At 38.9% G+C, this 26157-nt stretch overlaps 3 protein-coding genes across 9 annotated transcripts in view; all 3 read left to right on the forward strand.

Moving 5' to 3' along the window:
* Nucleotides 1–13117, forward strand: part of acsl6 (acyl-CoA synthetase long chain family member 6) — a 41067-nt gene extending 27950 nt beyond the window's left edge. For all 3 annotated transcript variants that reach the window (XM_044221797.1, XM_044221798.1, XM_044221796.1), the window contains 11 exons: nucleotides 80–157; nucleotides 3267–3401; nucleotides 3885–4019; nucleotides 5164–5259; nucleotides 6138–6210; nucleotides 7622–7710; nucleotides 8197–8313; nucleotides 8482–8625; nucleotides 8855–8956; nucleotides 9058–9129; nucleotides 9909–13117. In XM_044221797.1, the coding sequence (XP_044077732.1) occupies nucleotides 80–157; nucleotides 3267–3401; nucleotides 3885–4019; nucleotides 5164–5259; nucleotides 6138–6210; nucleotides 7622–7710; nucleotides 8197–8313; nucleotides 8482–8625; nucleotides 8855–8956; nucleotides 9058–9129; nucleotides 9909–10049 (1182 nt within the window). In that variant the 3' untranslated portion in view covers nucleotides 10050–13117. The remainder of the gene's footprint in view (nucleotides 1–79; nucleotides 158–3266; nucleotides 3402–3884; nucleotides 4020–5163; nucleotides 5260–6137; nucleotides 6211–7621; nucleotides 7711–8196; nucleotides 8314–8481; nucleotides 8626–8854; nucleotides 8957–9057; nucleotides 9130–9908) is intronic.
* Nucleotides 13118–14296: 1179 nt separating this feature from the next.
* Nucleotides 14297–18777, forward strand: LOC122888741. Of its 4 annotated transcripts, XR_006380772.1 has the most exons (9): nucleotides 14297–14655; nucleotides 15029–15129; nucleotides 15470–15839; nucleotides 15930–16064; nucleotides 16630–16669; nucleotides 16876–16931; nucleotides 17347–17378; nucleotides 17504–18000; nucleotides 18108–18777. XR_006380772.1 is itself a non-coding variant. In XM_044223537.1 (8 exons), the coding sequence occupies exons 1-8, from the start codon at nucleotides 14559–14561 to the stop codon at nucleotides 17900–17902; spliced, it is 1230 nt and encodes a 409-aa protein (XP_044079472.1). In that variant the 5' UTR covers nucleotides 14297–14558; the 3' UTR covers nucleotides 17903–18777. The 4 variants fall into 4 exon arrangements, 3 of the variants coding, with proteins under 3 accessions (XP_044079472.1, XP_044079473.1, XP_044079474.1); XM_044223537.1 differs by having other exon boundaries at nucleotides 17504–18777; XM_044223538.1 differs by having other exon boundaries at nucleotides 14298–14655; nucleotides 15644–15839; nucleotides 17504–18777.
* A 242-nt stretch (nucleotides 18778–19019) lies between these two features.
* fnip1 (folliculin interacting protein 1) overlaps nucleotides 19020–26157 on the forward strand; it is a 40631-nt gene continuing 33493 nt past the window's right edge. Inside the window, exons 1-2 of one of the 2 annotated variants that reach the window (XM_044223531.1) lie at nucleotides 19029–19238; nucleotides 20604–20634. In XM_044223531.1, coding sequence (XP_044079466.1) covers nucleotides 19187–19238; nucleotides 20604–20634 — 83 coding nt within the window. In that variant the 5' untranslated portion in view covers nucleotides 19029–19186. Of the gene's footprint in view, nucleotides 19239–20603; nucleotides 20635–26157 lie in introns of both variants that reach the window. The other variant, XM_044223530.1, reaches the window with a different exon arrangement.

Below are 26157 nucleotides of genomic sequence, written 5' to 3' on the forward strand. Positions count from 1 at the left end.
TCAATTTTTCATGAAGTTGCCATGTTGCAAGATTATTTTTAACATCATCTGATTGTTTCCTTTCTTCTGTCTCCTGCAGAAAGTCATTTTCCCCAACCAAGATGATTGCCTAATTTCCTTCCTGCCACTGGCTCACATGTTTGAGAGGCTTATTGAGGTACATGGGCTGAACTGAGGTCTTTAGTCACAGCAATGAGATCGTTAAGTGTTTATGAGTTTCAAGATGTTAGGAGACTGGTTGGGGCAGAGGAAGGATCTATGTGTACAGCATGACTTTGAACGTGGGCGTTAATTTGAGAGTATTTAGTGTGTGGGCAGTAGAAAGAGAGGGAGGAAGAGTCTCTGTTCTCCCTTTTCCTCTCCTTTTCTTTAGTTTTGCTTTCCAGCTCTGATGATGAATACCATTCCTGCTCTTTATAGCAACTGGTGTGAATGTTTTCCTAGCATACTGAAGCACACACACACACACACACACACACACACACACACACACACACACACACACACACACACATTTTTTTAACCAAAGCTGGCATATTTAAGTGTATTCATGCTGTTCAGTTCTTGGTGGAACATTTGGACTGACTGGCACAGTAGTGAGAGCCTGCACCATTTGTCCTTACAGTGTCTGTAAAACCTAGTTAGAAACCCATGTAAGTATTTACATGTCCAAGAAATCAGGTTTCTCTTCCAGAAATGTAGCTGTGTCAACCAAGTAATCAAGTAACTACAGGTTACTTGCATATAAACAAACTGAATGACTGAAATCGTAAAACCACAACATTCACCACTGCATTTCCAAACTAAACCTTAAAGGATGACAAAATGTTCCTGCTTCAGAGGATTTTCCCCGTCTTTCTGTCCTGACAAGGACAATTGTTCCCCTGAGATACAGGAAAACCCACACATGTGCAGTGATATCAACATCAAGCAAAGAAATAAACAGTAAAGGATGCATCAGATTATTTAAGGGACCCTTGGTGTTTGTGTCTGCTTAGTCACCTGTCAAAACCCCAGTTTATAATAGCACCTCAACAACAATACCCAATCACATAGCACACAGGAAACATCAGCTCTGCTGTTAACGAACCTACAGTGCATCCATTCTAGCTTTTCCTGTTTTTTTTTTTCTTATCATCATACCCATATGCACTGGTAGTTTGGTCAGCTTGGAGTGACTGCTATCTTAATCTATCCTGCTGAGAACAATTTTGAGTATAAGTTTGTTTCTTGATTCAGGGGTTGACAGATGTTACAATGTTACAACAGAATTGATTATGTAAACCAAAATGTTTTGGTCTAAACCAAATCTTCACTTGCTGGTAGCTCTTTAGCTTCAGATTTTCATCCACTGTGGGGTTTTAGTTTTAATGTCAGCAGCTTGCATCCAATTATTGACCAGATGTTGACAGCATAGGAACAGTTACTTTCCAGATCTCAGACAGAGTGGCAGTAAGTGGAGGTTGTTTTTCTGAGAATCTGTGAAGTCAAACCCTGTCAATCAAAAGCTCTGGGTGCTTGCTTAGATAGTTTTTTATCATTCATTCAGGATCAATCATAACATGTGACATCAAACATTAAGCAACTGAAAGAAGTTGTGTTGAGACTGCATTTTCTCCTTACACGACTCTAAGCCCTGCTGCACTTTTTTAATACTCTGTAAAACATAGGTATTGTTATTTCAGTGTGTGTGTGTGTGTGTGTGTGTGTGTGTGTGTGTGTGTGTGTGTGTGTGTGTGTGTGTATGCCTTCACGTGTGGCTGTCATTTGCCATGTATGTATCACGCAGCCACTTTGGTTGCATCAGGTTGAGCCAGCCTGGTTTGTATGCCTGTAGCAACGTTGTCAGCAGCGTGAGACTCAGACACAGGAAACCACCTAACTTCCCCAGAAAGCAGCGCATCAGATCACACAATAGAAGCAAGTTCATGAGTTTCACACACACAAACACACCACTCTATACCGGTGATCTCTCAATCAAATAGACATAAGAGGGCGGACCTTGTGCTTCGCTGTGTCCTTACACGGCTTGAGAAACAGGAAGAGGGCCACATATGGTCCATGTTTTCACAGCCACTTGACTGTTAGCAAAAGGATGTGTGCTGAGTTAATCGTCAGTCCATGTTCAGTCTGTGGAAGTGTCACACTCTGCAAATGCAAAATTTGCAAACTGCACATCAGCGTTCTTGGTTTTCTGATTTGTTGGTTGTCAGGAATGTTAAAATGTAATCATGGGTCCAGGATCCTGAGGTAGAAAGGAGTAGTTGTAGCTTCACTGATGATTAGTAGATGGTTAATGTGTCAGTTCTTCTACTGTAAATTTGAGTAAATCCTTTGTGAGCGCTGGTATTTCCTCTCATGTATGAGTGTAACACACAGATGACATGCCTCAACACATACAGTGCCTTGCTGCAAAACAATCAGGAAGTTCAACTCAGTTCATTTCAGTTCACTTCAAAGTCCCAAAAAACTAACTTTTTGATAGTTGCTGGAAAGACATATATACATACATAGCAACCAGTTCCATCTTGGTACTTTCTTCTTCTGCTTCACTCCATTTTTTACTCCACCATTTATATGATAGCTGGAGTTACTAGTTCAAAAATGCTGTTTTTGCCCCCTTACAAAAAAACTGGTGGGGCACCTTGAAATAATTGTAAAATTGTCCAATATTTCACCAGAAAAGTCAAAAAAATGATTACAAATTAGTGTAGCAGAAGTTTTTCTCTTCTTTCCTCTCCCATTAATAATCTCACGACCCCTCAGGTTTATTTTGTGAACCACTGGAGGTGTCCCGACCCCAGGTTGGGAACCACTGGACTGATCCACCTAACTGTAAATAAATTAGTTAAAACTAGCTCCATCTTGACCAGTTACAACACCAACTGCTTATGCATTGGTGTACCAATCTAATAATGTCATATATTATAAATTAGTCACCGGGGCCATTTTTCTACAGAACAAATACTTTTTCTGAGTAGGATTTTGAATGCAGGACTTTAACTTGTAATGGAGAATTTTTACATGTTATACTATAAAAATTACACAAGTAAATAATCTGAATACTTCTTCCACCACTGATAGAAACCAAGAATGGCTTCCACACACTAGAACATTTATTTTATCTTATTTAAAATATAATAAAATAGAGTGTGTAGATCCTAGTGTGCATACGCTCTTCTCTGTTTCAAAGAATCATTGGCATAGTTGACAAAGACATGGGACAGATAGGGTTAAGCTCACTATTTGTGTATCTATTTCTGCAGTCTGTGGTGTACTGCCATGGAGGACGGATCGGGTTCTATCAGGGCGACATCCGTCTCCTCCCAGATGACATGAAGGCTCTGCGGCCGACCATTTTCCCTGTGGTGCCTCGACTGCTCAACCGCATGTACGACAAGGTGAGATGAACATATAAAGAAAAGGCTTTTAAATAAACTGTTGTTTGCTTGTTCTTGTTTGCGAGTTTTTCTAGAAAAAAAATCAGCTGTTTGGGAACTGTTTGGGAAATTGTCCCCTACTCTGACAAGGATTTGTGGTTCGAAAACAGCATGAAATTGGTTAACATTACCTTTATGAATCATGTAAAGATGTTTTCTATCTAGTGCTGTAGCTGCAGTTTTGGGATGAAATTAAGTGTTGGTTTACAACTATGACTAATGCAAGTCTGGATTCAAACCTCCAAATTGTAAAAGAGTTGTTACAGAGAATAATGTGAGAGGAGATATTAGAGTTTTGTTTTTACACTTAGGGTGGTGTTGCCTGCTTTTATGATAATTCTGGTGCAATTTATATTAATATATTTACATGTTTTCAACAGCTGGAACAATAAGGGACTGTCCCCAACCAAAACAAACATGTATTTTGTCTTGTCTCCTCTGCAGATTTTCAGCCAGGCTAACAGTCCATTGAAGCGTTGGCTGCTCAACTTCGCTGCAAAGAGAAAAGGTGCTGAAGTCAGCAGTGGGATCATTCGCAGCGACAGCATCTGGGACAAAATATTCTTCAGTAAGATTCAGGTAAATAGTGTTTCCTCTCCCTGAACTAAATGTGCCACCCTAAATACCACTACTGCTAATTTCCTTAATTGCTGTGCATTTGTAAAGGGAAGTTCTTTGAAATATTTCATAGACTTTTGACAAAGTTAAGGTAAATGATGCATCTCACTACTGCACTACAGGCATTTCTAACTGTCTGGCCTTAAGAGTGGTGGCACAAGTGTATGTCACACCTGTTTGATACTCACTGACTGCATCACTTTTGTATCAGCAAGGGTCTTTGTTTTTGTTTTTTACAGATTTTCACAGAAAAAATCGGTAAAAGAAAAAATAGGCTTTCTAAAAGGAACAAATTTCATGTTCGAACACACCCTGCAAGAAGACACTGTTCACTGTAGTATACAGTAAGACGGGTCCACTGTGACAATAACAGCTCAGAAAATGCTTATGGTAATAGTATGGTATGGTAAGAGACAAATGGGGAGAGAAAAATCATTATTATGCACCAGAGCTCCTTAAAGTAATTACAAAAAAAATTAAACTATAGACTGCAAATTGTATTTTTGGTATCTGATTTTCACCCATTCTTTAAATTCCAATATAAACAAGCTGGTGTAAAAGACAAGTACCTGTCATAACTGTCTGTATTTACTCTCTAGTGCATTGTTGTATTTAACCGCTTGGTACAATTTCAAATGACCGCTTTGCAATTAAAGCCCCTGAAAACTTATGAAAAATTTCTCTGTAACATTAAATGTTTATGAATAAAAAGTTTTAAAAGCACTTTAACTATTATTTATTAAGAGTTTAATGCCCCAAAACTCAGCTAACCTACTTCATCAGGACTGTGTGGGTGTGGTTTGTTTAGATTTTATTGATAGTGACCAAACAACCCACCAACTGTCATCACATTCTGATTCAAATGTTGCTAAATCCTGATTGGTGCTCAGAAATACGTGACATCACATTTTTCCAACAAAACACCTGTCCGCTTCAAACCAGCAAGAGGAGCCCAGAGGAAAAAAGAAAACCTGAAAACTCATGTAAAATAACCAAAACTTTGGCAGAAAATTGTGCGTTCATTCCTGGATTGTTTTTTTTTAAAATAATGTTGTTTGAAAATAAAGACCCCTCTGTATTAATAATGTGTTTCCTCGCTGTACAGGCCAGTCTGGGAGGAAGGCTGAGGATGATTATAACAGGAGCAGCTCCTACCTCGCCCACTGTCCTGGGATTTCTCAGAGCAGCTCTGGGATGCCAGGTCAGACACATACACACACACATCCACACACACACAGATACAATGTTTATACTTCTATTCTTATGAGGAAGCTCATTGACATAATGAATTCTCCAGGCCCTAACCCTAACCACCACAACTACATTCCTAACCCAAACCCTTGCCCTATCCTTAACCTAAGCCTAGTTCTAAGCAACTAAAGTGACTATAATCAAAATTTTTGTAATAACAATGTATTAGTAGTAGTAGAGATACCTACAGAAAATTGTCACCTAAATCTGCAGCTCCCCTCGGCTTTACAGAGCTTTATAGTGACTTTCAGCTGATTGTTTAGCTGTCCGTAACTTTACCGTTTTGGTTCACGCTCACCTCTCTCATAGTGTCTTTTTCAGCCGCTGCAGGCAGCTGTTTACAATGAAAAAGCTCTTAAAACCCACTGTACACTACCTGATCAGCACCAAACAGCAGACAGACACATTTAGCAACTAGCTGGTGAACATAGTGGGGCATTTAGCAGCTAAAGAGGCAGATATTTTCCTCAGGAGTTGGTGGAGACCAAAAGAGAGCTAAAAGAGAGTGAATATTGGACTTACATTCATCAGGTGGTCAGAAACACGACTCCCAATGAATGATAATGTTGCTCTGTGACTGCTAGTACAAGTGTAAATAAGCAACTGTTTTTAACATGTTCACCATATCAACTTAAAATGTGATAATATGTCTATTTTGTTCAAAACCTGTTTCCGCTGCCCCCAAGATAGGAACAAATTATGTACAGCCTGCATATAAAACATGCACAGATACACATGACAACACATTTACACACAAATATAGTATGTGGGTGCACTCAAGTGCTTCACGCAACCCCTCTTCTCAACATTGTCTGTGTCTGCGTGTAGGTGTATGAGGCATACGGCCAGACAGAGTGCACAGCTGGCTGCACCTTCACCACACCTGGAGACTGGACCCCAGGTGAGCGTCAGCGTTTATGCAACAGAAAAACATATCCTATCTCTGCCCGACTTTCTGAACTTGTTTACTTGACTTAGAGGCTCAGTTCAAAGGTCTAAAAGTGATGTGATTGAGTCATGATTTTAAGGAATAAATAACTCCTATGCTGGAATACTGTTGAATTGAGGTCACTGTGTCTGTAAAACTTGGACTTGTCTGTAAAAGGAAATGTTGTTGGAGCAGGTTGGCATCATGAGAACTGGATAGATTTAATAAATGAAAGTTGATAACCCTACACATACACCAAAATAAATGTTTTCCAGGCCTCCATTCATTTAGCCCAAAACACATGTGCCATTTGAGGGTTTTTTCTGAGCCTATGTAAATGCCTGCACACATGAATACAAAAAAAAAACAAACATGAATAAGATGAAATAATACTACATCAAAATCACCAGACAGCTCAGTGCTGTCCCTGGGAGCCTGGTGAGCATGCCATCACCTGTTACATTAGTTTACCCTGTGTGGACAGAGCTTTAACAACACTAGTTGTTCAGAAACTGTGCAGTCAGATGCATCCATTAAACATTGAAAAAGTAAGTTTGATCTCCTACTCATGCACAGATACTGTTCATTTGCTGCTATTTGACAAGAGTAGAAGGAAACCTATTGTAGTAAAAATGTGTTTATGGAAAAGTAAAAAATGTAATTGTTTTAAAATGTACTCAAAGCTACTGACTTACTTTTGAGAAGAGATAACATTATTGGATCTGAGCTTTTTCCCAAGTGATTGGGAGTGGGTAAACAAAGAGGCATGTGACTTCAAGCATTGTGAAATGCATACGTCCACATTATTATTTTAGAGAAAGGATGGGTGAAACAAACACTGAGAGAGAAATGGCATATCAGACAAAACCACAACATGACAAGTACATTTTATGTGCCTCAGCCAGTTGTGCAGCTTGCAGCAGGGGCAGTAATTAAAAGACTGCTAGATAACACTCACTATGCTGATTAACATCAGAATGTAGTCTGGCATTGCCCCCTGCTGCTCGGTTGTGATATTCCATAAATGAAATGAAAAAATATTAATGATAATTCTTTCCTTCCTTTCTTCTTAGATTTTATTCATAGACATTAAGTTTGAAATATTTTTTAATGAATGTAACCAAATGTGTGCAGGTCAAAATTCTCCCTCCTCCTCAAATATTTGGTTTTATATGAACATCGTGAATTTATTTACTTATTGTTGAGCTTAGAGTACAATGTATAATTATATATTATATAAAATAAATAAGTTATTATCTGTAGGAAGTCCATTCAACAGTGGACATTGTTAGCAGTAGGCCACAGTGTATGGGATCGGGTACAAAAAGAAAAGGTTATTTTGTTGAGTTTTTAATTATTTTGCTTGTTCTAACCCTGTGAATAGGTCACGTCGGGGCCCCTCTGCCATGTAACCTCATCAAACTGGTGGATGTTCCTGAGAAGAACTACTTTGCCTCTAAGGGGGAGGGAGAGGTAAGTAACATGATTTCGAAAGAAAAAACATACATGTTGTACGTGTGTGTGTGTGTGTGTGTGTTCATCAAGATATCCACACAAGTCAGAGAGCTAACTTTTAAGTTCAATAAAGATTTTACAATGCCGCACTGACTTGAATATCTTAAAATTCCAAGACAAAGAAACAAGACCCAGATATGAGATGCGTAAAACAACATTTAATAATTATTACTAGAGCAGAAATGTTTTTCTTTTTTATCTAGGAGTTGACAAGCAGTGCAAAGAAACCTCATTACTATTGAGAACTACAAGTCTTCTAAACATTTATGCATTTAATTCCACAGAATCTAAAGAATAAAAGTGTCAAAAAAAATAAGAACATACATTTTTTTATAAGAATAAAAAGGTATTACTTTTATTTACTTTATTTTCAGACTTTTAAAAACAAAAATAGGTTTCACCTCTGACCTCGACCCTTTTCCACTTTTCTAATCTCCCATCTAGGTTTGTGTGAAGGGACCAAACGTGTTTAAGGGCTACCTCAAAGACCCGGAGAGGACGGCCGAGACGCTGGACGCAGACGGCTGGCTTCACAGCGGAGACATCGGCAAATGGTTACCTGTATGTACATACGGCTCACATCAGCCTCCATTATTTAGGCATAATAATTCAGTGTTTTATGTTATACAGCATTTCCTTTAAATAATGCGTTGTTTTTTACACGGCCTCTGAGGATTTTTCATCCTGTTTCTTATTCTTGTCATTTATTCAACCTCTCCTCTCCTGTAGAATGGCACACTGAAGATCATTGACAGGAAGAAGCACATCTTCAAGTTGGCGCAGGGCGAGTACATCTCCCCTGAGAAGATCGAGAACATCTACATTAGAAGTCAACCTGTGGCACAGCTCTATGTTCACGGAGATAGCCTGCAGGTAAGAATACTAACACACATTCAGCATCTTAATGTTCTATGGACCTTAATTAATCTAATTCTTATCTGTAAACATTAAGCTTTCCAGGTATGTCCATGCTAAGGTTCTTGTGCTCTGTTTCAAGCCAGGACAAATAACATACATGATCATCTATCTGGTGCTCATTTCTAAGCTGTTAGTACACAATCTTTTGACTTTTTCCTCTTATGTTTGTGTTGTCTCTTTCAAGTCCTGTTTGGTGGGAATTGTGGTTCCTGACCCTGAAGTCATGCCTGAATGGGCCAAGAAAAAAGGCATATTAGGCACGTACAAGGACCTCTGTAAAAACACGGTAGGTGGCACACATCTCAAACGCTTCAAAACACTGTTAATAATAAATGCTAAAAGTACTGAAGAATTCTACAGCAGATAACTTTCTTCTTTTGTCAACAGGAATTAAAGAAGGCCATCATTGAAGATTTGGTGCGTCTGGGCAAGGCCAGTGGCCTCCACTCTTTTGAGCAGGTGGGTAGGCAGGTATATATTTGGGCTTGAGGCAAAAACAGCTAATATTTGGTTTGCCTTTTGTTGTAGCCTTATTTTTCTTATTATCTTTAGAAATAATCTTTCAAATATGTAAATTAACCTTTGTCTTAAAGCTACAGTATGACAGTATATGTGCCAGCATCATCTTAAGTAAGGTCTGTTTAATTATGTCATAATGTCTTTATAGGGGTCTTGAGTATTGCAATTATTCACAAATTGCTCCAGTTGAGCTACTCAGTAAAATAATAACAGTAAAACTGCAGCAGTTAATAAATATTCTGTGGTTATACTGCAAATTGTAAACATCTTCATCATTATGAATCAGATCTTTTGTCATTATATATAAAAACAAATAAAGCTAAAATCAGCCAAATAAAAGAGAGTTATTGACATAGGTGCTTGTTCCCTTGGATAAGCAAAGTTTTAGCAGAAAAACACTGTATATTACAGGTCTTGTGCTAAGACTTGTGTTATCTGGGAATTGTTGGATCTCTGTAAATGATATTATAAAGAGTACGATCTAGACCTGCTCTATAGGAAAAGTGCAATGAGATAACTTTTGTTATGAATTGGCGCTATATAAATAAAATTTTATTTAATTTAATATAATAATATTGCCTAAAATTACACTAAACCGGGGTTCTTGTCTACTCTTAAAGTTATATAACTAAGGAAGCTTGCAATAACTTGGGGGAGACTCTCAAGAATCTTGGTCTCATTTAACATCTTCTCTATTCTTTTCTATTTTCCTTTTAAAGGTGAAGAACATCTACATCCACAACGAGATGTTCTCCATTGAAAACGGCCTCCTGACACCGACATTAAAGGCCAAGAGGCCGGAGCTGAAGGAGTTCTTCAAGGGGAAGATCGACCAGCTCTACAGCAGCATCTCCATGTGAAGGCTGGCAGACCTCATTTTCCTTCAAGCATCTTAGCACTAGGATCTGCTTTGACCATTCACCTGGGACAAAGATGTGACACCTTAGGTTTAACATGCTTTGGGAAAGCAAGCCAAATCTGGCCTGAATAAAAAAAAATCTGGCCTAAATAAAAACAAATCAAAGAAATAAAGTGAAATACAATACACATTGTTATGTGTATTTCCTTTTTATGTATGCATTTATTGTGTCATATTTACATGAAAGCACATGTTAAAAGGAAAATCATTTAACTTTTAGTATGTAACTGTATAAATTGTTTTTCAATGTGACATGAATTTGCCATGCCGCGTTAAAAACAAATCACAAAACAAAAAGTGTTGCATTTTAGTGTTGTCCAGCAGAGACCTGCATAGATCTGCCAATACTAAATACAAAGCACTGTCATTAGTTTTCATGAGGAGGTGCAAAGGAGCCTCTTCTTTTTTAAAAATGAGACGCATTGTCACTGCCAAAATGAAAAACAATCAAATGTCCAATCACAGCTTTGGGGACGGGTACCTGGGTGGAGCTTAGCATCGCCAACACGGGCTGATGACAGCCATGACAGACAGCCTTTCACATTAAAACAGTTTCCTGTAGTTTAGCTGGCAAGATGGACACTACTATTGACTGTACATTTAGTCATATTTGTGATTGACTACAATTTTAAGGGATGGATTGTGCTGCAGGAGGCTGTAGCCTACAAACAGACACTTAGAATCTTATACAATACTTGGTAAGTGTTGTTAGCTTGTGTTAGCTTACAGTAAACACTGAGTGGTTTAATGGAGGAGGATAAGCTAATGTTAATTGATGTCCGCAAGGTAGATAGCTAGAATTGCCTGACAGGCTGAATGAATTTTGCAGTGCATAATGTTACTTCTACTGACAGTCACCTGTCACTGTCACTTTTGTTCTGACAACACAACAAAGTGCTAAATTTTAGGAAATTACAGTAAGAATAGACCTACTGTGTTTGTCCTTTTATAACTATTTATTTAATTGTCAGAGTAGTAATGTTACAGGGCAAAATGTATCCATCCTGTAGTCTCATACCAGCGATTATAAACGCCCACCCATGGCCCTTCCCCCAAGCTGTGATTGGACAGCTGGTTGTTTTTCATTTTGGCACTGCAAATTGACAACACTCCCTTGCACCTCCTCATAAAAACATGACAATGCTTTGCATTTAGTATTGGCAGGTTTAAGCTGTTCTCAGCTGGACAACACTGAAATGCAATACACCTCTTCACTTTGTTTTCTGTGTTGTGATTTGATTTTAATGTGGCATGGAAAATCTGTGTCACAATGAAAAACAATTCATTCAGTTATTAAATTCAAAAAGCTATAATTGTCCTTTTAAGATATGGTTTTCATTTAAAGGTGGGGTATGCAATTCTGGAGAAATCCAATACCATGACAAATACCATGATATAGAGCAAACAACAACACAGCAAGTAATATAAAGCTACCAGCCAGAGAGAACGAGACGGTTTCCCAGAGCCAGCAAACAGCGATACTTACAACTCTCCTGCTACTATAGCTAACATCATATCTTGGCAAACTAGAAAGTAAGCTGAATGTCCGTGGGCAAGTAATTTTACGTACACAAATAATGGCTGGAATACTGTGGTGTGGCTCAGTTCGAGCCACTTTGTTAAGCATTTACAGAGCCAGGGCTGTGTACACACACTGGATTTTTTTTTCAGCGCGCACACAGAAAGGACAGCTAGCGTACGGTGAGGAGATATTCGCTGAATTTGACAAAAAACATGTATTGGATTAGAATCACATACCCCACCTTTAATTATGACACACTAAATGCATTCCTTGTTTCATTTGTTTTAATGTAGGCATTTTAAATCTTCCATACATTGCTACCTGCTGTCCACCCCAACAAACCATCAAATGCTCTGTTCCCAGTACCAGAAACTCATCAGCACTTTTATGTTGAACAGTCCATTCCTACTTCTTCTCTTCTCTACACCAACTCTTTAAACCTACCAGCCAAACAACCTGAAATCCACAGTTGTACGACAGCAAATGTGATGTCTTTGTGTATAGTGTAGCTCAAGGAGATATCTAGATTTGTGATAAATGCTGACACCTTGTGGGACAGAAATGGACTTCATCCTCAGTGGAAAACAGTAGATTTTCATTTGATTGAACAAGCTGCTGACAGCAGTGCCATTAAACAGGGCCTGATAAATCTCCCCTGATCTGACACAAGGATTACATTTATGTTCAACCCAGACATTGTGCAATTAGACCAAAAACACATCCTCCTGTTTGAGGTCTGTTCCATGTGGAGTATCTGAATGTTTGAGCCGCATCCAAATCACAGTTCATGTCACATATTCACTCATGGCTGTGATCAGCAGTTTAGCATGCATGCTCCTTTTTATATGAAGGACTGGCCCACTGTAACAATCATCAAGGTTGACACTCTGCAGTTGGTTCAATCACAACTTTCTTTACATCCATCTTTGCACAAAGAGTATGTCAGGTAAAAGGAAGAAAAAAGAAATAATGCAAAACCAGGGCTCAGGGCAATGCATGCAGTTTGCCCTGCAATGCTGGGACCGTTAGCATTTGACTTGAAAAAGACGAGTTTTTCTTTGTGGCCATTAATAGCAGGTTGTATGCAGCTGCCCACAGCCACTGCTGCTAGTGCAAGGCTTTGTAATGTAGGCAGAGCTGAGAACAACCATCAACTTTTAAACAAAAGAAACACATTTTTTGGAGGGTTTACACATAGAAGTAATGTATAGGCTTTTTAAGTTGATTGCCGTCCCAAAGCATAAACAATGTGGATGTACATAAATGAGGACAGCTAGATGTAAGCATATTTATTAAATCAATGGTTTGAATGGATTTTTTCTCTCTTTTTGCGTGTAGTGAGATGAATTGTACTTATTTATTTATCTATTCTGCTGTAAAATGGAATCAGCACCATATCCTTGTAATGATTGAGTGCAGCAATAGGGATGAGGGAGGGTGGTAGGACACGGGCAATGAAATAAAAGATATTCTGGAATGATTTTAAACTAGTGTCTTGTTTCTTTTTTCATTGTGTAGTCAATGCATACAATTTGCATACAGGTTTTTATTTTGAAAGGTTTCCCTGGAAGTACTAGTGTCTGTCCTTAAAATCATCCTGAAGTAAAAGTACATAAGTATTATCAGCTAAATGTACTAAAAGTACTCTTTTTTTGAAAAATTATGACAGTATTTTGGGTGGAACTAGTTTTAACGACTACTATACAGTTGGGTAGTTTAATCCAGTAATTCCCAACCTGAGGGTCAAAGGGTCACAAGTGAGATGATTAATGGGGCAGGAAAGAAGAAAAATAAAGTTCTGCAACAGAAATGTGTTTACAGTTTTGGTCTTTTCTCTAATCTTTGGGGGTTTTTGTGAAATTGTGGATACTTGTGGCCTCTGCAACAGAAATGTGTTTACAGTTTTGGTCTTTTCTCTAATCTTTGGGGGTTTTTGTGAAATTGTGGATACTTGTGGCCTCAAACTATTATACAAAAGAAACCATTTGAGAAGTTTGGGGGGTAACTCTTTGGTGGAACTGCAAACAACTTGAAGAGACATGAAGAGACAAGGGGCCTCAACCAGATGCTTTTTTCACATGCCAAAAAGGTAAGGAACAGCTGGTTTATTTTTTTTAACAATGTATTGTATTTTATAAACATGTCATATGTTTTTTATGTAAAATCTTAATCTGACAAGTAACAAGTAACTCGAAATTCCCTCTGAGATGTAGTGGAGTATAAAAACAAAGTAGCATAAAATGGAAATACTCATTTAAAGTACCTTAAAATTGTACTTAAGTAGGCTACAGTACTTGAGTAAATCTACTTAGTTACTTTCATCCACTGCAGACCAGAAATCTAACATATCTTGTTATTAATACGACTATTTCCAGTTATGATATTACTGTTGTCATTTGTAATGATGACGCTAAATTTAAGTTGTGCTTAACTCCCTGTGTAATTACATTGTGTTGTAATTACTCGCTGTGACCACTAGGGGGTGGTGAGTGCTTATAGTGAGTACTTTATATAACCTACAATCGATATATGTTATACACTGATGTCACCTGTCAAACTCCACCAACATCAAAGCAGACGTAGTTAGTAACATACCAAGACTTCCGTTGAAGACTTTCAAAATAAATAAAATGTGTAGATAGGAGTGGGTATTTCCCTTTACACGGATTTAAATAGTTATCAGCAGCTGGTTGTGAGATTGACTCTGCAGGTGTGCTCGGTTGCTAAGCACCGCACAGAGAACGGAGAGGAAAAGTTAAAAGTATTTTTAGCATCCGGTCTGACTTTTAACTGTTAACTGCTACTCTCTCAGTCTTTACGAAATAATATCACACTTTTAGGTTAGTGTGTTAGCAATAATTCTTCTAACGTTGGGATAGCGATTGTTTTGATCATCGACCATAATTTGGACGTCAATTTCACTTGGACATGGGTCGATACAAGTGCCGAGTAAAACCCAGTCGTGACAGTGGATTACCTAACAAACGAGATACACCCGTGAAAACAGCACTGAGCAGACGAGACAGTAAGAAATAAACATCGAAACACACGCATCAGCTTTTGCATACTTTGAAAGTGAGGTATTTGTATTTAGGCCTATAAAAGATAATTAGCCCATGGTACGCACAGCTACTTTAGTTCAGTTTAGTTTAGAGCTTCTGTGCTCAGTCGCCCTTTAAAATACAGCTATTTTATTGCAAAATACCCTAAATGATCAACATCACTTTGTTTTTCAGCATTCACTTAGTTTTTAACAACTTAAACTTGTTTATATTGAACCTACTTTCTTGTAGTCAGTGCTTTATGAGGGATTTATCTAATAAGTATTAATGTCCAGTCCTAAATTCATTAGCTGCATCTTGCTACTATGCTTCACATTCCTTCTTCAAAACTTTCAGATAGCAGGAGACTTCTGCCCACCAAGCGTTATGAAGCATTTCCAGAGGAACCTGAGGTGGAGGAGGTGAAACCAACTGTCAAACCAACCAACCCAGTGTTTGTGGGTATTCTAATTAGTAGAGAAATATTTATATGTATCGATAACAAACTCTGATATCTATTCTCTTCATAATAATAATATTGACATGCATAACCCATAAAGGGCACAGATGATGTATGAGGTAAAGGGAGCATTAATATGGCTAAAACAAGTAACAAACACTCATTTTATTGTATTTTAGTTTGAGTATCACTCTCTTTTTCTTGTATGTGGATTTCACACAGCTCCTCTCGTCTTTCTGGGATGCTAGAATTTGACTTTCAAGTTGTTTGCCAAGGTTTCTCAAACTTTTTTTTTAGTTTTACTCTCCTCATTTTCCACTTATTCTTTACACACACAGACTGGCATTAAGCCTGTCCACTGCAAATCTGTGTTACGCTTGAGCAGCCCTTCATTTACTGAAAACCCCAGAGGCAAAGCCGCCTTGCCGGCCGCACCAGCTAATACAAAAATGAATGGCTACCAAGTGTCACCAGCAGGTCACCCAACCATTCATGTGACTCCTGATGCAAAGGCTTTTAAAGGTGGTGAAATGCGAGTTAAAGAAGAAAAGCAAAACTTGGCAGTGACTCCGGAAAACATCACATCTTCTAGCATGGAGTCAAACCCAACTTTCAGCTCTGATGGTGATGAGGAAGACTATTACTCCTCTGCCACGACGACCTCTAGTAGTCTTCCCTCCCCGGAGATCTTCAGAAAAGAGAGCTATGGTGTGTGTGCATTTTTGTATATCCACAACCAGAATATAAGGTTATTCTATTCTAGTTTTTTTTTTATTTTAAGATCTCTTCTCTACACAGTGGAAACACTGACTTTCCCCATTAAGGAGGAGCTGCTGGGTCTCCATCTTCACATTAAGAACTCCACGTTGCTGGATGTGAGCCACGCTGAGAGCATCCACATGTATCATCCCCCCAACCTTTCTACCATCATCGGTAATAGTGTGAGAAAATCCCCACACACATTTCGTGTTGTTTAGTAAAACAGCAAACTAGGTGTCGTAAGAAATCTAGTTAGTACAGTTCATTTTGTGGGCTATCTAGACCCCATCCAATGATTATTTGAAGAAGTAAAAATAATTTCATGGTTTTTATTTTTGGAGTAACTTAAGGTATAGTACTGCTTGTCATAATGGAATTCAAATTTTAAACTCATTTAAAAGCAAATCAGGTATAGAATAATTATTCAGCTGGTCAGTTGTAGCTTAAGGTGGATTCTGAGAAATACATATGGTAAAATAATCTTTTAAAATTTGAAAAGCTTACACTGTTATTTACAGTATATTTTGAGTGAGTTTCATGATGCTTGAGCCTTTCACAATTGTTAAAATTCTGTTTTTAAAAAAATCATGTCATATTGATGAAAAATTGCCATTTTGCAGGGACAACAGATTATTCTAACAACAGAAAAACTGAGTATGATATAAATTGATGTCAGAGTGTTGTTGAGTATCTTAAACAGTCTGCAATCGTCTGATAAGAACTAAACCTCTCTCTGCAGATACCTCGGCGATTCTTGCTGAAAAGAACTGTGAGATCAAGTAAGTTTGTCAGTTGAATTTTTTTTGGAAAAGTCTCATGCACCATTTGGTAACAGTCATTTTCCAAAATGTCTTTTCTCTGATACTCGTGAATTGGGGGGCCCTCCGAGGGAATCAAACCACCAACACAGAAAGATTTAGTGTAGCTGCATGCTCAACATCTATGTGACAAACACCGGTTTGATCACTGTCTTTTCTCTTTGAAGTAAACACACAGAACCTGAAGCTGAGACCAAAATACATACGGACTCATTTAAATCAGGTAAAGACTCATTAATTGACATGTGTACCTTAATCAAACTGTAAATCTCAAAATGAACCAAATAATAATCTTAATGTGAATAAATCATTACCATGAGCTCTTTTTTTCATGCAGTGTTTATTGCATAAAACACAAATTCTTTTCAATGAATGTTATTACTAATCACATTTGTGGATTTGTCCCTGCGCTCTGACCAACTGGTGCGTTATCCTAGATGCATATATACATAAAACGAAGAGAGGGCCCCACTCAGGAATTTGTCGTTCAGTTAAGTTTACTTAATCATCTGTCTGGTAATATACAAAACGATGATTAAGTAAACTTAATCGAATGACAATTTCCTGAGTGTGACCCTCTTTTCATTTTATGTTATTAGTAATCAGAAATTTTGTGTTTTTCAATCTTCACTCTGTAGACAAATCCTTCAAGCGGAAACCCCCACCAAAAGTAAGAAAGTTCCCTGGCTATCTGTTTTCTTGTAATCTAAAATATGATGTGTATAATTTAATTTTTGTTTAAATCAAAAGTAAGAGGGATTATGGTCATGGTCAAATATAATTTTTCTCCCTCAGGTCACCAACAGAAGGCCCATTTTGTGCAAGAAGAAGGTGTGGTTCAAAAGCCCCATCATTGCTGAGACCTTTGAAGCAAAACACATCCCAGCCACCAAATTAACTATTCACAACAGCAGTGGGCCAGTCCAAACTTCCAGCCCGGCTGAGCAGATGAAGCCTGACGCGGACAGATCCCGAGCAGGTCTGATCAATTCTAAAGAGGAGGCATTACGGCTGACGGTGACGCTGGAAAGGCCTGTAAAAAACAGCCCGGAGAAAGCCAAGTTCTTTGACTTTGTCAACAGCAGTGACAGGAATGCGTTCTTTCAGAGGATGAGGGAAAGGCGTGTCAAACTTAGAAGTGCTCCTTTATTTCCTCTCACAGCTGTTAAACACACAGAACCATCTGTCCTGTGACAACTGAAGCTAAACTATTGTGTGTAAAGATTTGGGTTTTCTCCCATAAGCTAGATCAAAGAGGTCTGTATGTGAAAACTCCTGGAAAAGAGTAGTAGGTGTGTACTTCAAAACAACAAGTGTATGAGACTGTCTAAATCTCTAATATGGAAAATTTAAATGTGATTGACTTTAATCAGTATTTGAATCTGTTTTTTTTTTAAAGGAGAATAATTCAAAGGGATACCACACCCTGCCATGAATGTAGGTGCCTGCACACCACAAACTGTACGAACATAGTGTAAGTGACCTTTCAACTTCCATTGCTTCTCAACCTGGCCCTTATTTTTTAATCACATACCCTATTGTACAAACCGTTTGTTTTTTTCAGATGGCTGTTAGCTGTTACTGGCTGAGCCACATAATTGCTCCTTTTGAATACATCAGTTTCTAAAAATGCACTTTTCACTGTACTATTTCACACACTGTAAGCAGTCAAACCAGCCCGATTTCCTTTTTTATTTTTGCATAAATCAACCAGGTGCAATATGACCACTAGATGTCAGACTGTATTTTCTTAAATAGCCATCTTTTCTCTTCTGACAGTGATTGTTTTTCAATTTTATATGTGAAATATACACTTTTGTGTTTTTGTATCTGTATTTTTATTTACTCTTTTTGCATATGTGTCAATGCCATACGAGCCGAGTCTAAATGTTTAATGTAAGCTAAATGAAAAGCTGAAATGTAAGTTTATTTTACGTGTCACTTTGTGGTTTTCTATATTTGTGATTCATCGTCTTTTTGCAAATCTACACATTTCTGCGTCAGAAAAAGATGTCCAAAATAAATTAATGTGCAAAAAATACATAAATAAATAATTCTTGTTAGATTTCTTTTGCACTTTCCTCGTGTGGGTCTTTCACGGATCTTCGACCATGTCTTGCAAGCAGCTCTTCAGCAGTCGTACTTGTATGATTTCTGTGAATAAATTTCATGCTGTCACGATTCCCGACAAAACATCAACACGTCGAATCCATTGACCACGTGGTACCAGGCCAAAAATACCAACCAATCAGGTATTTTGTAGTAGCAGCGGCGTCTAGTCAGCCAATCAGAAAAATGTAGTGAGTTACCATGCAGTTCCCGTGACTAATGCCTGTCATATGACTGTGACACCCATGGAGACAGTTACAAGGAACAAGATTTGCTCTTGGATTTGAAAAGAAAAGAGACCTTCTGTACCGACTTTATTTTGGTACAAAATGCCTCCTACTCTCTTCCAAAAACTTTTCAACAAGAGAAATGCGTTTTCGTCACCGCCTCCGAGATGTGGCAAAGAGGACCCAGCTTTCAGGTAGCAGTGTTGTGTTTGTGTGTGTGTTTTTGGTTTGTGTGTCATGTTACGTGTGTAGGCTAACGTTATAAATGATTTTTCGCTATGGCGTCTGGAAGTATAACAGAGTTTTGGCGTGGAGAGTATTTTGAACTCGCGGGCACTTTATAAATCAGCGCTGTAGTCTTGTGTTTTAAGTGGATGTAGCGAAGTGCAAGGAGACGCGGGATACGTGTTGTGTCTGTTGGTAAGGTTAGCTAACATGCTAACGCTAGCAACAAGACGACAGCGGGGACTGCTGCACACGCTGTCTCTTGTTGGGACTCGGCTTGCCTCATTAGCTAGCACGTTTTGCTCGTTTACACAAGTATTACAGGCCGCGTACTGTCGATAATAAAGTGATAATAAGTTGATAATAAACTCTTTCTCCCCTCTTGAAGTGTGGTATAACCAGCTAATCTCGGTATCATCGCTTAGAAGTTGCAGAAGCAGTGCCCTGCTTTCTCCTTTGTCTCCCTCGTGTCCCCCTTTGTGTTTCTTTGGTGACAGCCGTTAAGCCTGTATGGTAGCAAGAAAACGAGGCAGTCGTAACAGTAAGTTATAGTAACGCTCTTTTGTCGCTTATCTTGAGATATACCTACGATAATTTGGAGCAAATGCAGCTGGCTTCTCTCAGTCCTGCAACGGTAACGTTGCTGTACTCTTCGCTAGTGCCGTCAGACAGTCACAGCAGTGGAGGACACAGTGTGCTCTGTGTAGGAGCACATGTGATCGCTTCAGTCCGCCACTGATGACAGACAGATCCACAGCAGACTGGGCTTCAGCCTCCGTAGATAGACTATAGTCTGGGGATGCACAATAATAAAATGTTCCGCTAATCGCTTGTGTTCAAAGCGGCCGATACGGATGTTTTATGGAAATACCATCATATGTCTAATTTACACCAGTGATGCCTTGCACAAACTAAATACAGTATGTTCTGATTTAGTATTGAACACTGCACTGGTGTAAGCTAGAGAAATACCACAATATGTCAAGTTTACACCAGTGATGCTTAGAACAAATGCAAGATCTTATGTCCTGATTTTAGTATTTAACACTGCACTGGTTGAAGTCCACTAAAGCAGATGAACAGGAATGACTTCGGCTCTTTTATTTTTATCCTTCAAGCTCTCATACCAGGCTTGTTTGATCATATTGATGCATTATGCAAAATATTGATACACTCATGATTGCAGTGACATGTTAAAGCAGTCCTTGCGCAACGCTGTCATGCTTAAGGCATCTTAGCAGAGGGGGCTGCTGGTGTTAAAATAGAGTAAATGTAATGAAGGTAGATTTATATAAAGACTTGTCTTAAATTCTTTCTTTTTTTCTTTTGTTCAGAATATAAGTCCATACATGTAAAGCATGACAGGTAAGCAGTATAAGTACTTGTTAAGGCTAAATTCAACCTGACTGAGCAATGCATCATTGAGCTGGCTAGTAGGATACTTTCTACTCCCTGAGTTGATTTGCACTTTCCCTGTGTATGTTCCTACACACATTCTGGGTCAGGGTCAGGTCTACCACCAAGGGGAAAATGCTTTTTTTAGTTTTACACTTGCATTGGAAAATGTTGCTCTAGGCCTGTCACCCATGATAGATATATTTACCAATGGATCTGAAAAGCTGACCTCCTTGTGGTGGAAGGTGCCCCTACTTGCCCTTTGGCCCATGTCTGTGCCAGCGCACGTTCCATGGCCATAAAGGTTCCCTGTGCCCAGTGATAAATGCTGTGTGTGTGGTTGGCTGGCTGGCTTCAATCCTAGAGCAAACAGGCAGGCAGCAGGCGTTTCTGTTACCTCAGTGGTCAGCTGTGCTCTTCATACCTCTGGCATGAGCTCCCCATTCATCAGGCATGAATTGCTCTGAAGAGGGCAGAACTGTGAGAAGACAAAGGCAAGGACAGGGAGAGATAGATGGAGAGGACACTTGGGTGGTAGTAGGAATAGGCTAGAATACACCATTTTGTGTTATAAGGGTTATATTGGTGAATGAGAGGGGTTTTTTTGAAAAGAAAGATGAGAACATCTGATAGACGGTGTAAAAGTGGAGGATGGGATAGAATAAGTGGATCCAGTTAGAAGAAAAGAAGAGGTGGGAATTGTGGAATTCTATTAAGGCCCTGGTTGATGGGAGAGGGGGAAATAGTGAAAACAGAGGGGAGAGTCTGTATGGTCAGGAACTGAGCAGGCAAAGTTAGGGGATGGACAGAGGAGAGGATAAGGTATAACTGGACTGACAGAAGTGGACTGCAGAAATGGTGACGTTCACAATATTCTGATCTTCAGCTAAGAAGGAATGTTATAAAAACTGCAGCTGACCTTCCTGTCTTGTATTTGTTTGCAGTTAGGGCTACTAATAGATCAGCGATGATGTGGATTTGGGATAATCAAAATAATAAACTTAAGAAATCATGAAAGCACTAAAACAGTATATTTACATAATTTGTACAGCAGTCTTCATTGTTTATGATATTTTGCAGCCCATGAGCAGGGAGAGTAGCATATTACATTTGTTAAGTGCATTTTGTATTTGTATTACTTTTGGTGTATTTTGTTTTGCTGTTTTGCAACCCCTGTTGCCCTGCATAATGCATCACCCAAAGCTCTGTCAGAGCATAGCACTGCACCCTCCAGAATACCACAGAGGGTAGCAGGTTGGCTGACCCTGGGAGGAAAGCCTAAAAAGCCTCTCCTGTTTCCCTGGCTGCAGCACCTGACAAGGGACAGCATACTGTACATTACACTGAGAGCTTCTGGCTCATCCTGAAGCCAGTCAGAGGCCTGATCGTCAGCCAATAGCTTTGTCCTCCCCCCACAGCCAGACTGACCCCTGCCACTGCTGCCTGCTGAGGAAACTTCCTTCTTGACCCAGGCCATACAACTCAGTAGCCTAGCTGTGTTTGTGCTGAGATACAAAAAGGAGGGAGTGTGTTTAAGTAAGAGAGGATGGGACAGGTGTGGGCAGCCTTTTTGTTTTTACACACAATTTTGTAAGACCTCAATTCCCAAATTTGTTTTAAAAAGGGGTAAAGTGAAGTCTGAAAGCCAAGTATTTTTTCTGAGGTTTTATACAAATAAGGGGATACTGATTCACTTGTACTGAATATTTCACCTTTAATGTTGTTAGGGGAAAAAAACACTTGGCTGTCTAATGTATAGACTCTTGGAACCAGAGCACCAGAGTCTTTCTTAATGAGAAAATGAAAATAAAGCCAGCTCAAAGTTTTTACCTGATTCATTTTCTAGGTGCACATTGCAATTTCAAGTTGTATGAAATGGGAATTAGTGGAATAAAGGTGAATGCTTGTGGCAAATTTAAAAAACAATATAGACTAAATCATATTTGATATGAGTATGCATCACACCGCTGGGAGGAACATATCTCAGAATCCTCCTTGCTCTGTTAAAATGCATGACGTTGCATATAGCAAAACAAAATTTTAAACCACATCAGATATATTTATAGTCATGCTTTTTCCTAGTTTACAGGAGAAGTAGTGTCTCAGGTTCCTGACTGGAGTGGGGTCCTTCCTCCAGTGTGTACTTTCATCAATCTCGGGCTGTCATGTTTCTGGTACGATCAAATGGCTGCATTCTCAGTCATTGGCATAAAGCTAGAGTTGGATAAGTAGAGAGGTGTGTGTGTGTGTATGTGTGTCTGCTTGTCTCACACAGTATTTTTGTTGCTTGTGCATGTTTAAAGAATGTTAGCGTCATGGATTTGTGTATATATTATAGCTTTACATTGCAAGGCTACTTTCTCCTGTGTGTGTGTGTGTGTGAATGCTGCAGGCTTGCCAGGGTTCTGTAAAGACGGCGGCTGTCATCAGGTTCCTATCAGGGCTATTTTAAGTGACCACACTCAGGCTTCTCAGAACTGCCGGGCCATGGTAAAGATATAGTTTTATGTAAAAGCTGCACACACATCACACACACGCAATAGCATTCTGGTCAGTGCTAGTATGTCGGCTTAACATCTAGTTAGATGTCCTCATACTTTGTTAGGACAAACATCAATTCATGCGTTTGGGTTATTAGTTGGTTGTTGTTGATGATTGATTGGGTAGTTGTTAGTTTACTATAATCTAGAAAGACCTGACATGACCGTACCAACACATGACAAATTGTAAAAATGGAGAACTTGCCAAGCAAATTTAATGTTAAGCCTGTATTTTTTGACAACTTTGTGCAGCTTCCACAACTTCCAGAATCTCCATAATCATCAAGTGTTTGTTGGTGATCAGTTTCCAGTTTCACAGCTAATGCTGATACATGATACAAGGGCAGCAGGGCCTCAAAAGAAGTGCACAGATACAGTGCTACACATACTACAGACTACAGACTGTTACTCCAAAGGGATGTCTTGAGTTGGGTGATATCACGTGTACTGTATACTCTGGATACAGTACACATGTGATATTTAGCTATTATTCATATTCACAAAGATGGGTCAAGGCATGGTATACCATTTTTTGATTCAAACAATATGTTTTTCAATTAGTAATTATTCTGGAGAAATGAGTATAAATCATGACTTATTTGGCTATTGTATAGTGGCATTGATTTTCTTTCTTTTTTCATACTGATTAATTGATTGGTTTAATGATGAAATTGAGCTGTTTGACTGTCCAAAAAACTATTTGAGCTGCTGATCACTGTAGTGATCTTTATGGGTTATACTGGCCTCTGCAGTGACATGTGACACTCAATTTAAAAATTCAAAGGAAAATTGGGGGTACTGATATTTAAGGGAAACATGTAAGACGATAATTTTAAAATGCCTTGTCCTAAGATGAGCCTCAAGATACCTGTTTTCTTCTCAGCATTCAGCATTTCTTGTCTGTTAGTGTGAATTTATTTCCAGGGCCATTTGCTGCTGAAATGGCTGCACTGTAGAACATTGTTTCTGCCTACATTTACCATAGTTCGGTAATTAACAAGGAACACCGGTGAGGATTTAGTCCTAATTTTTATCCCAGCTTTTGCCCCAATATTTAAGTATCGGTCCACTTATTTGTTTTCACTTGGACGACCTATTCCATAAATATGTCGTCGGAGCATAAGGTCCTTTGGATGACAACTTCCATCGAAAGGAATATGACATGTTTGTTCACTTTAACCTTGAAGGTAAATTTAAGAACAAAAATTATTAGATGCAACCTTTTAAATCACAAAACTCTTATCAGCACAGGGCAGACATAGTGAGATGGAATTTAACATCCACAGATAACCAGCAGTGTGATTAGTTTGTCTGTTGGGACCCTGAAAGTCAAACCAAAAAGTCACATCACCTAATTAGCCTACTTTCAGCCTTCTAGATGAGAAAGTAGGAGAATGAGATAAATGACCAGGAGGAAGGTGGGGGAGGTGGTTTGACAGAGAGGCAGGGTGTGGTGACTGACAGTATAATCACTTTGCTTTAAGGCTGAGCAATTAATCATGTCTATCATATGATACTTTCTGTCCCTTTGATTACTAAACTAATTTTAATCCATCATGTGACAACTGCAACATCACGTGATAGACGCAAATCTGCTTTTCATCTTGAAAGCAAAATTGACCTCACGCCTTGATTTCTACATAGCTTCCACCACTCCTGTTCAGCTTGATGATACGTTCATGTGATTCTATGTGAGACACAGTCGTACTCACATCACTGTCTTTCTGTCATGTGTTGCTGATTCAGATGAAGTTGTGACACAGAAGTGATCCCTAGTGTCCACATAGTCATTAAATAATACAAAAAACAGCAAAAACTTTCTCCCCAAACAGTTTTCACAAAATATACTTACTTATACTTACTTATATATAAATATTACTCCACAGATTTTATTTTCTTTTATATAGTGTTTTTGTAAATCTTAGGTATTTTTTAAAAATATACTACTCTCGGTTCTTATTAATTTACCTAGAATCTCTATGATATGTAATAACATTTGTTTTTGTCTATTGTCTACAACCGCTGTGACTTAGACTCCTTTTGACTCTGAAAATGTACAGATTAATTCCAGCTGATATCAGCCTCTGGCTATATGAGTCCCCTCAACCAGTCAATGTTTGAATGTGTTGTAGCTGTGAGTGCAGTAACCTCTGGGCGTTGCAGCATCTTCACCCACTCAGAATCATGTGATTGCTGGAATGCAGAAGTCCTTAATGGAACATAACCAGAAAAGAAACCAGCAGGTATGCAGGTAGTCAGGTGCTTTCAGGCCATGTGGGCCAGCTCCTTGAGGGAGTTGCTGTTTACTAGAAGTTAGCCAGAGCAAAACAATTGTTAGTTCAAGAAAATGCAGCACTTGTGTCTGTGTGACAAGAGGTATATGTATTGTGTTTGACCATGTAGAATTTGGGTCTTGGCCTCTCCAGCACCAAAGGAGTGTTCCTTCTATTAGGCGTTAATGTTATAGCATTACACAGGTACACCAATCTCAACAAGGAAGTTTTCAAATTTGACAAGCAGGCACACCTTGGGAAGCATTAGTGCATCTATGCATTTCTGAGAATGTATGTGCAGAAGGTGCCCCTATGAGGCTGGAGATATCTAAAAGATTAGATGTGATTAGTGTTCTTCTGTGTCAGTCCAGTGACACAGAAGAAGTCCATGCATATCTAGCAGTAGTGTACTTCCATCATGGGAAAGTAGCATGACAGCACAGAACAAGCTATTAACAGTGCCTGGACTCATACATGTGTATTAAACATCCAGCAGTTTGACAAGGTGCAGGGACTGATGTGAGACATGTAACTAAATACACAGTTGCGATGCAATCAGTTTAAGAGTGTGAGATATCGGTTTGGCGGTATTCCTGTGCAGTGTTCTTTCAGGACAGGTCACCTCAGCAATCATCACCTACAGAGCAGGCTGCCCTTATGGAAAACTAGCCTTGCTTCAT

The sequence above is a fragment of the Siniperca chuatsi genome, linkage group LG14 (genome assembly GCF_020085105.1).
Source record: "Siniperca chuatsi isolate FFG_IHB_CAS linkage group LG14, ASM2008510v1, whole genome shotgun sequence".
Taxonomy (NCBI): Eukaryota; Metazoa; Chordata; class Actinopteri; order Centrarchiformes; family Sinipercidae; genus Siniperca; species Siniperca chuatsi.

What these genes read in the sequence shown, in the direction of transcription:
- LOC122888741 (XM_044223537.1), top strand. Translation starts at nt 14,559, where the DNA reads ATGGGTCGATACAAGTGCCGAGTAAAACCCAGTCGTGACAGTGGATTA. An exon ending in AACCAACCAACCCAGTGTTT is followed by an intron (nt 15,130 to 15,469) that starts GTGGGTATTCTA and finishes TTACACACACAG; the next exon opens with ACTGGCATTAAGCCTGTCCA. An exon ending in GAAAAGAACTGTGAGATCAA is followed by an intron (nt 16,670 to 16,875) that starts GTAAGTTTGTCA and finishes TTCTCTTTGAAG; the next exon opens with TAAACACACAGAACCTGAAG.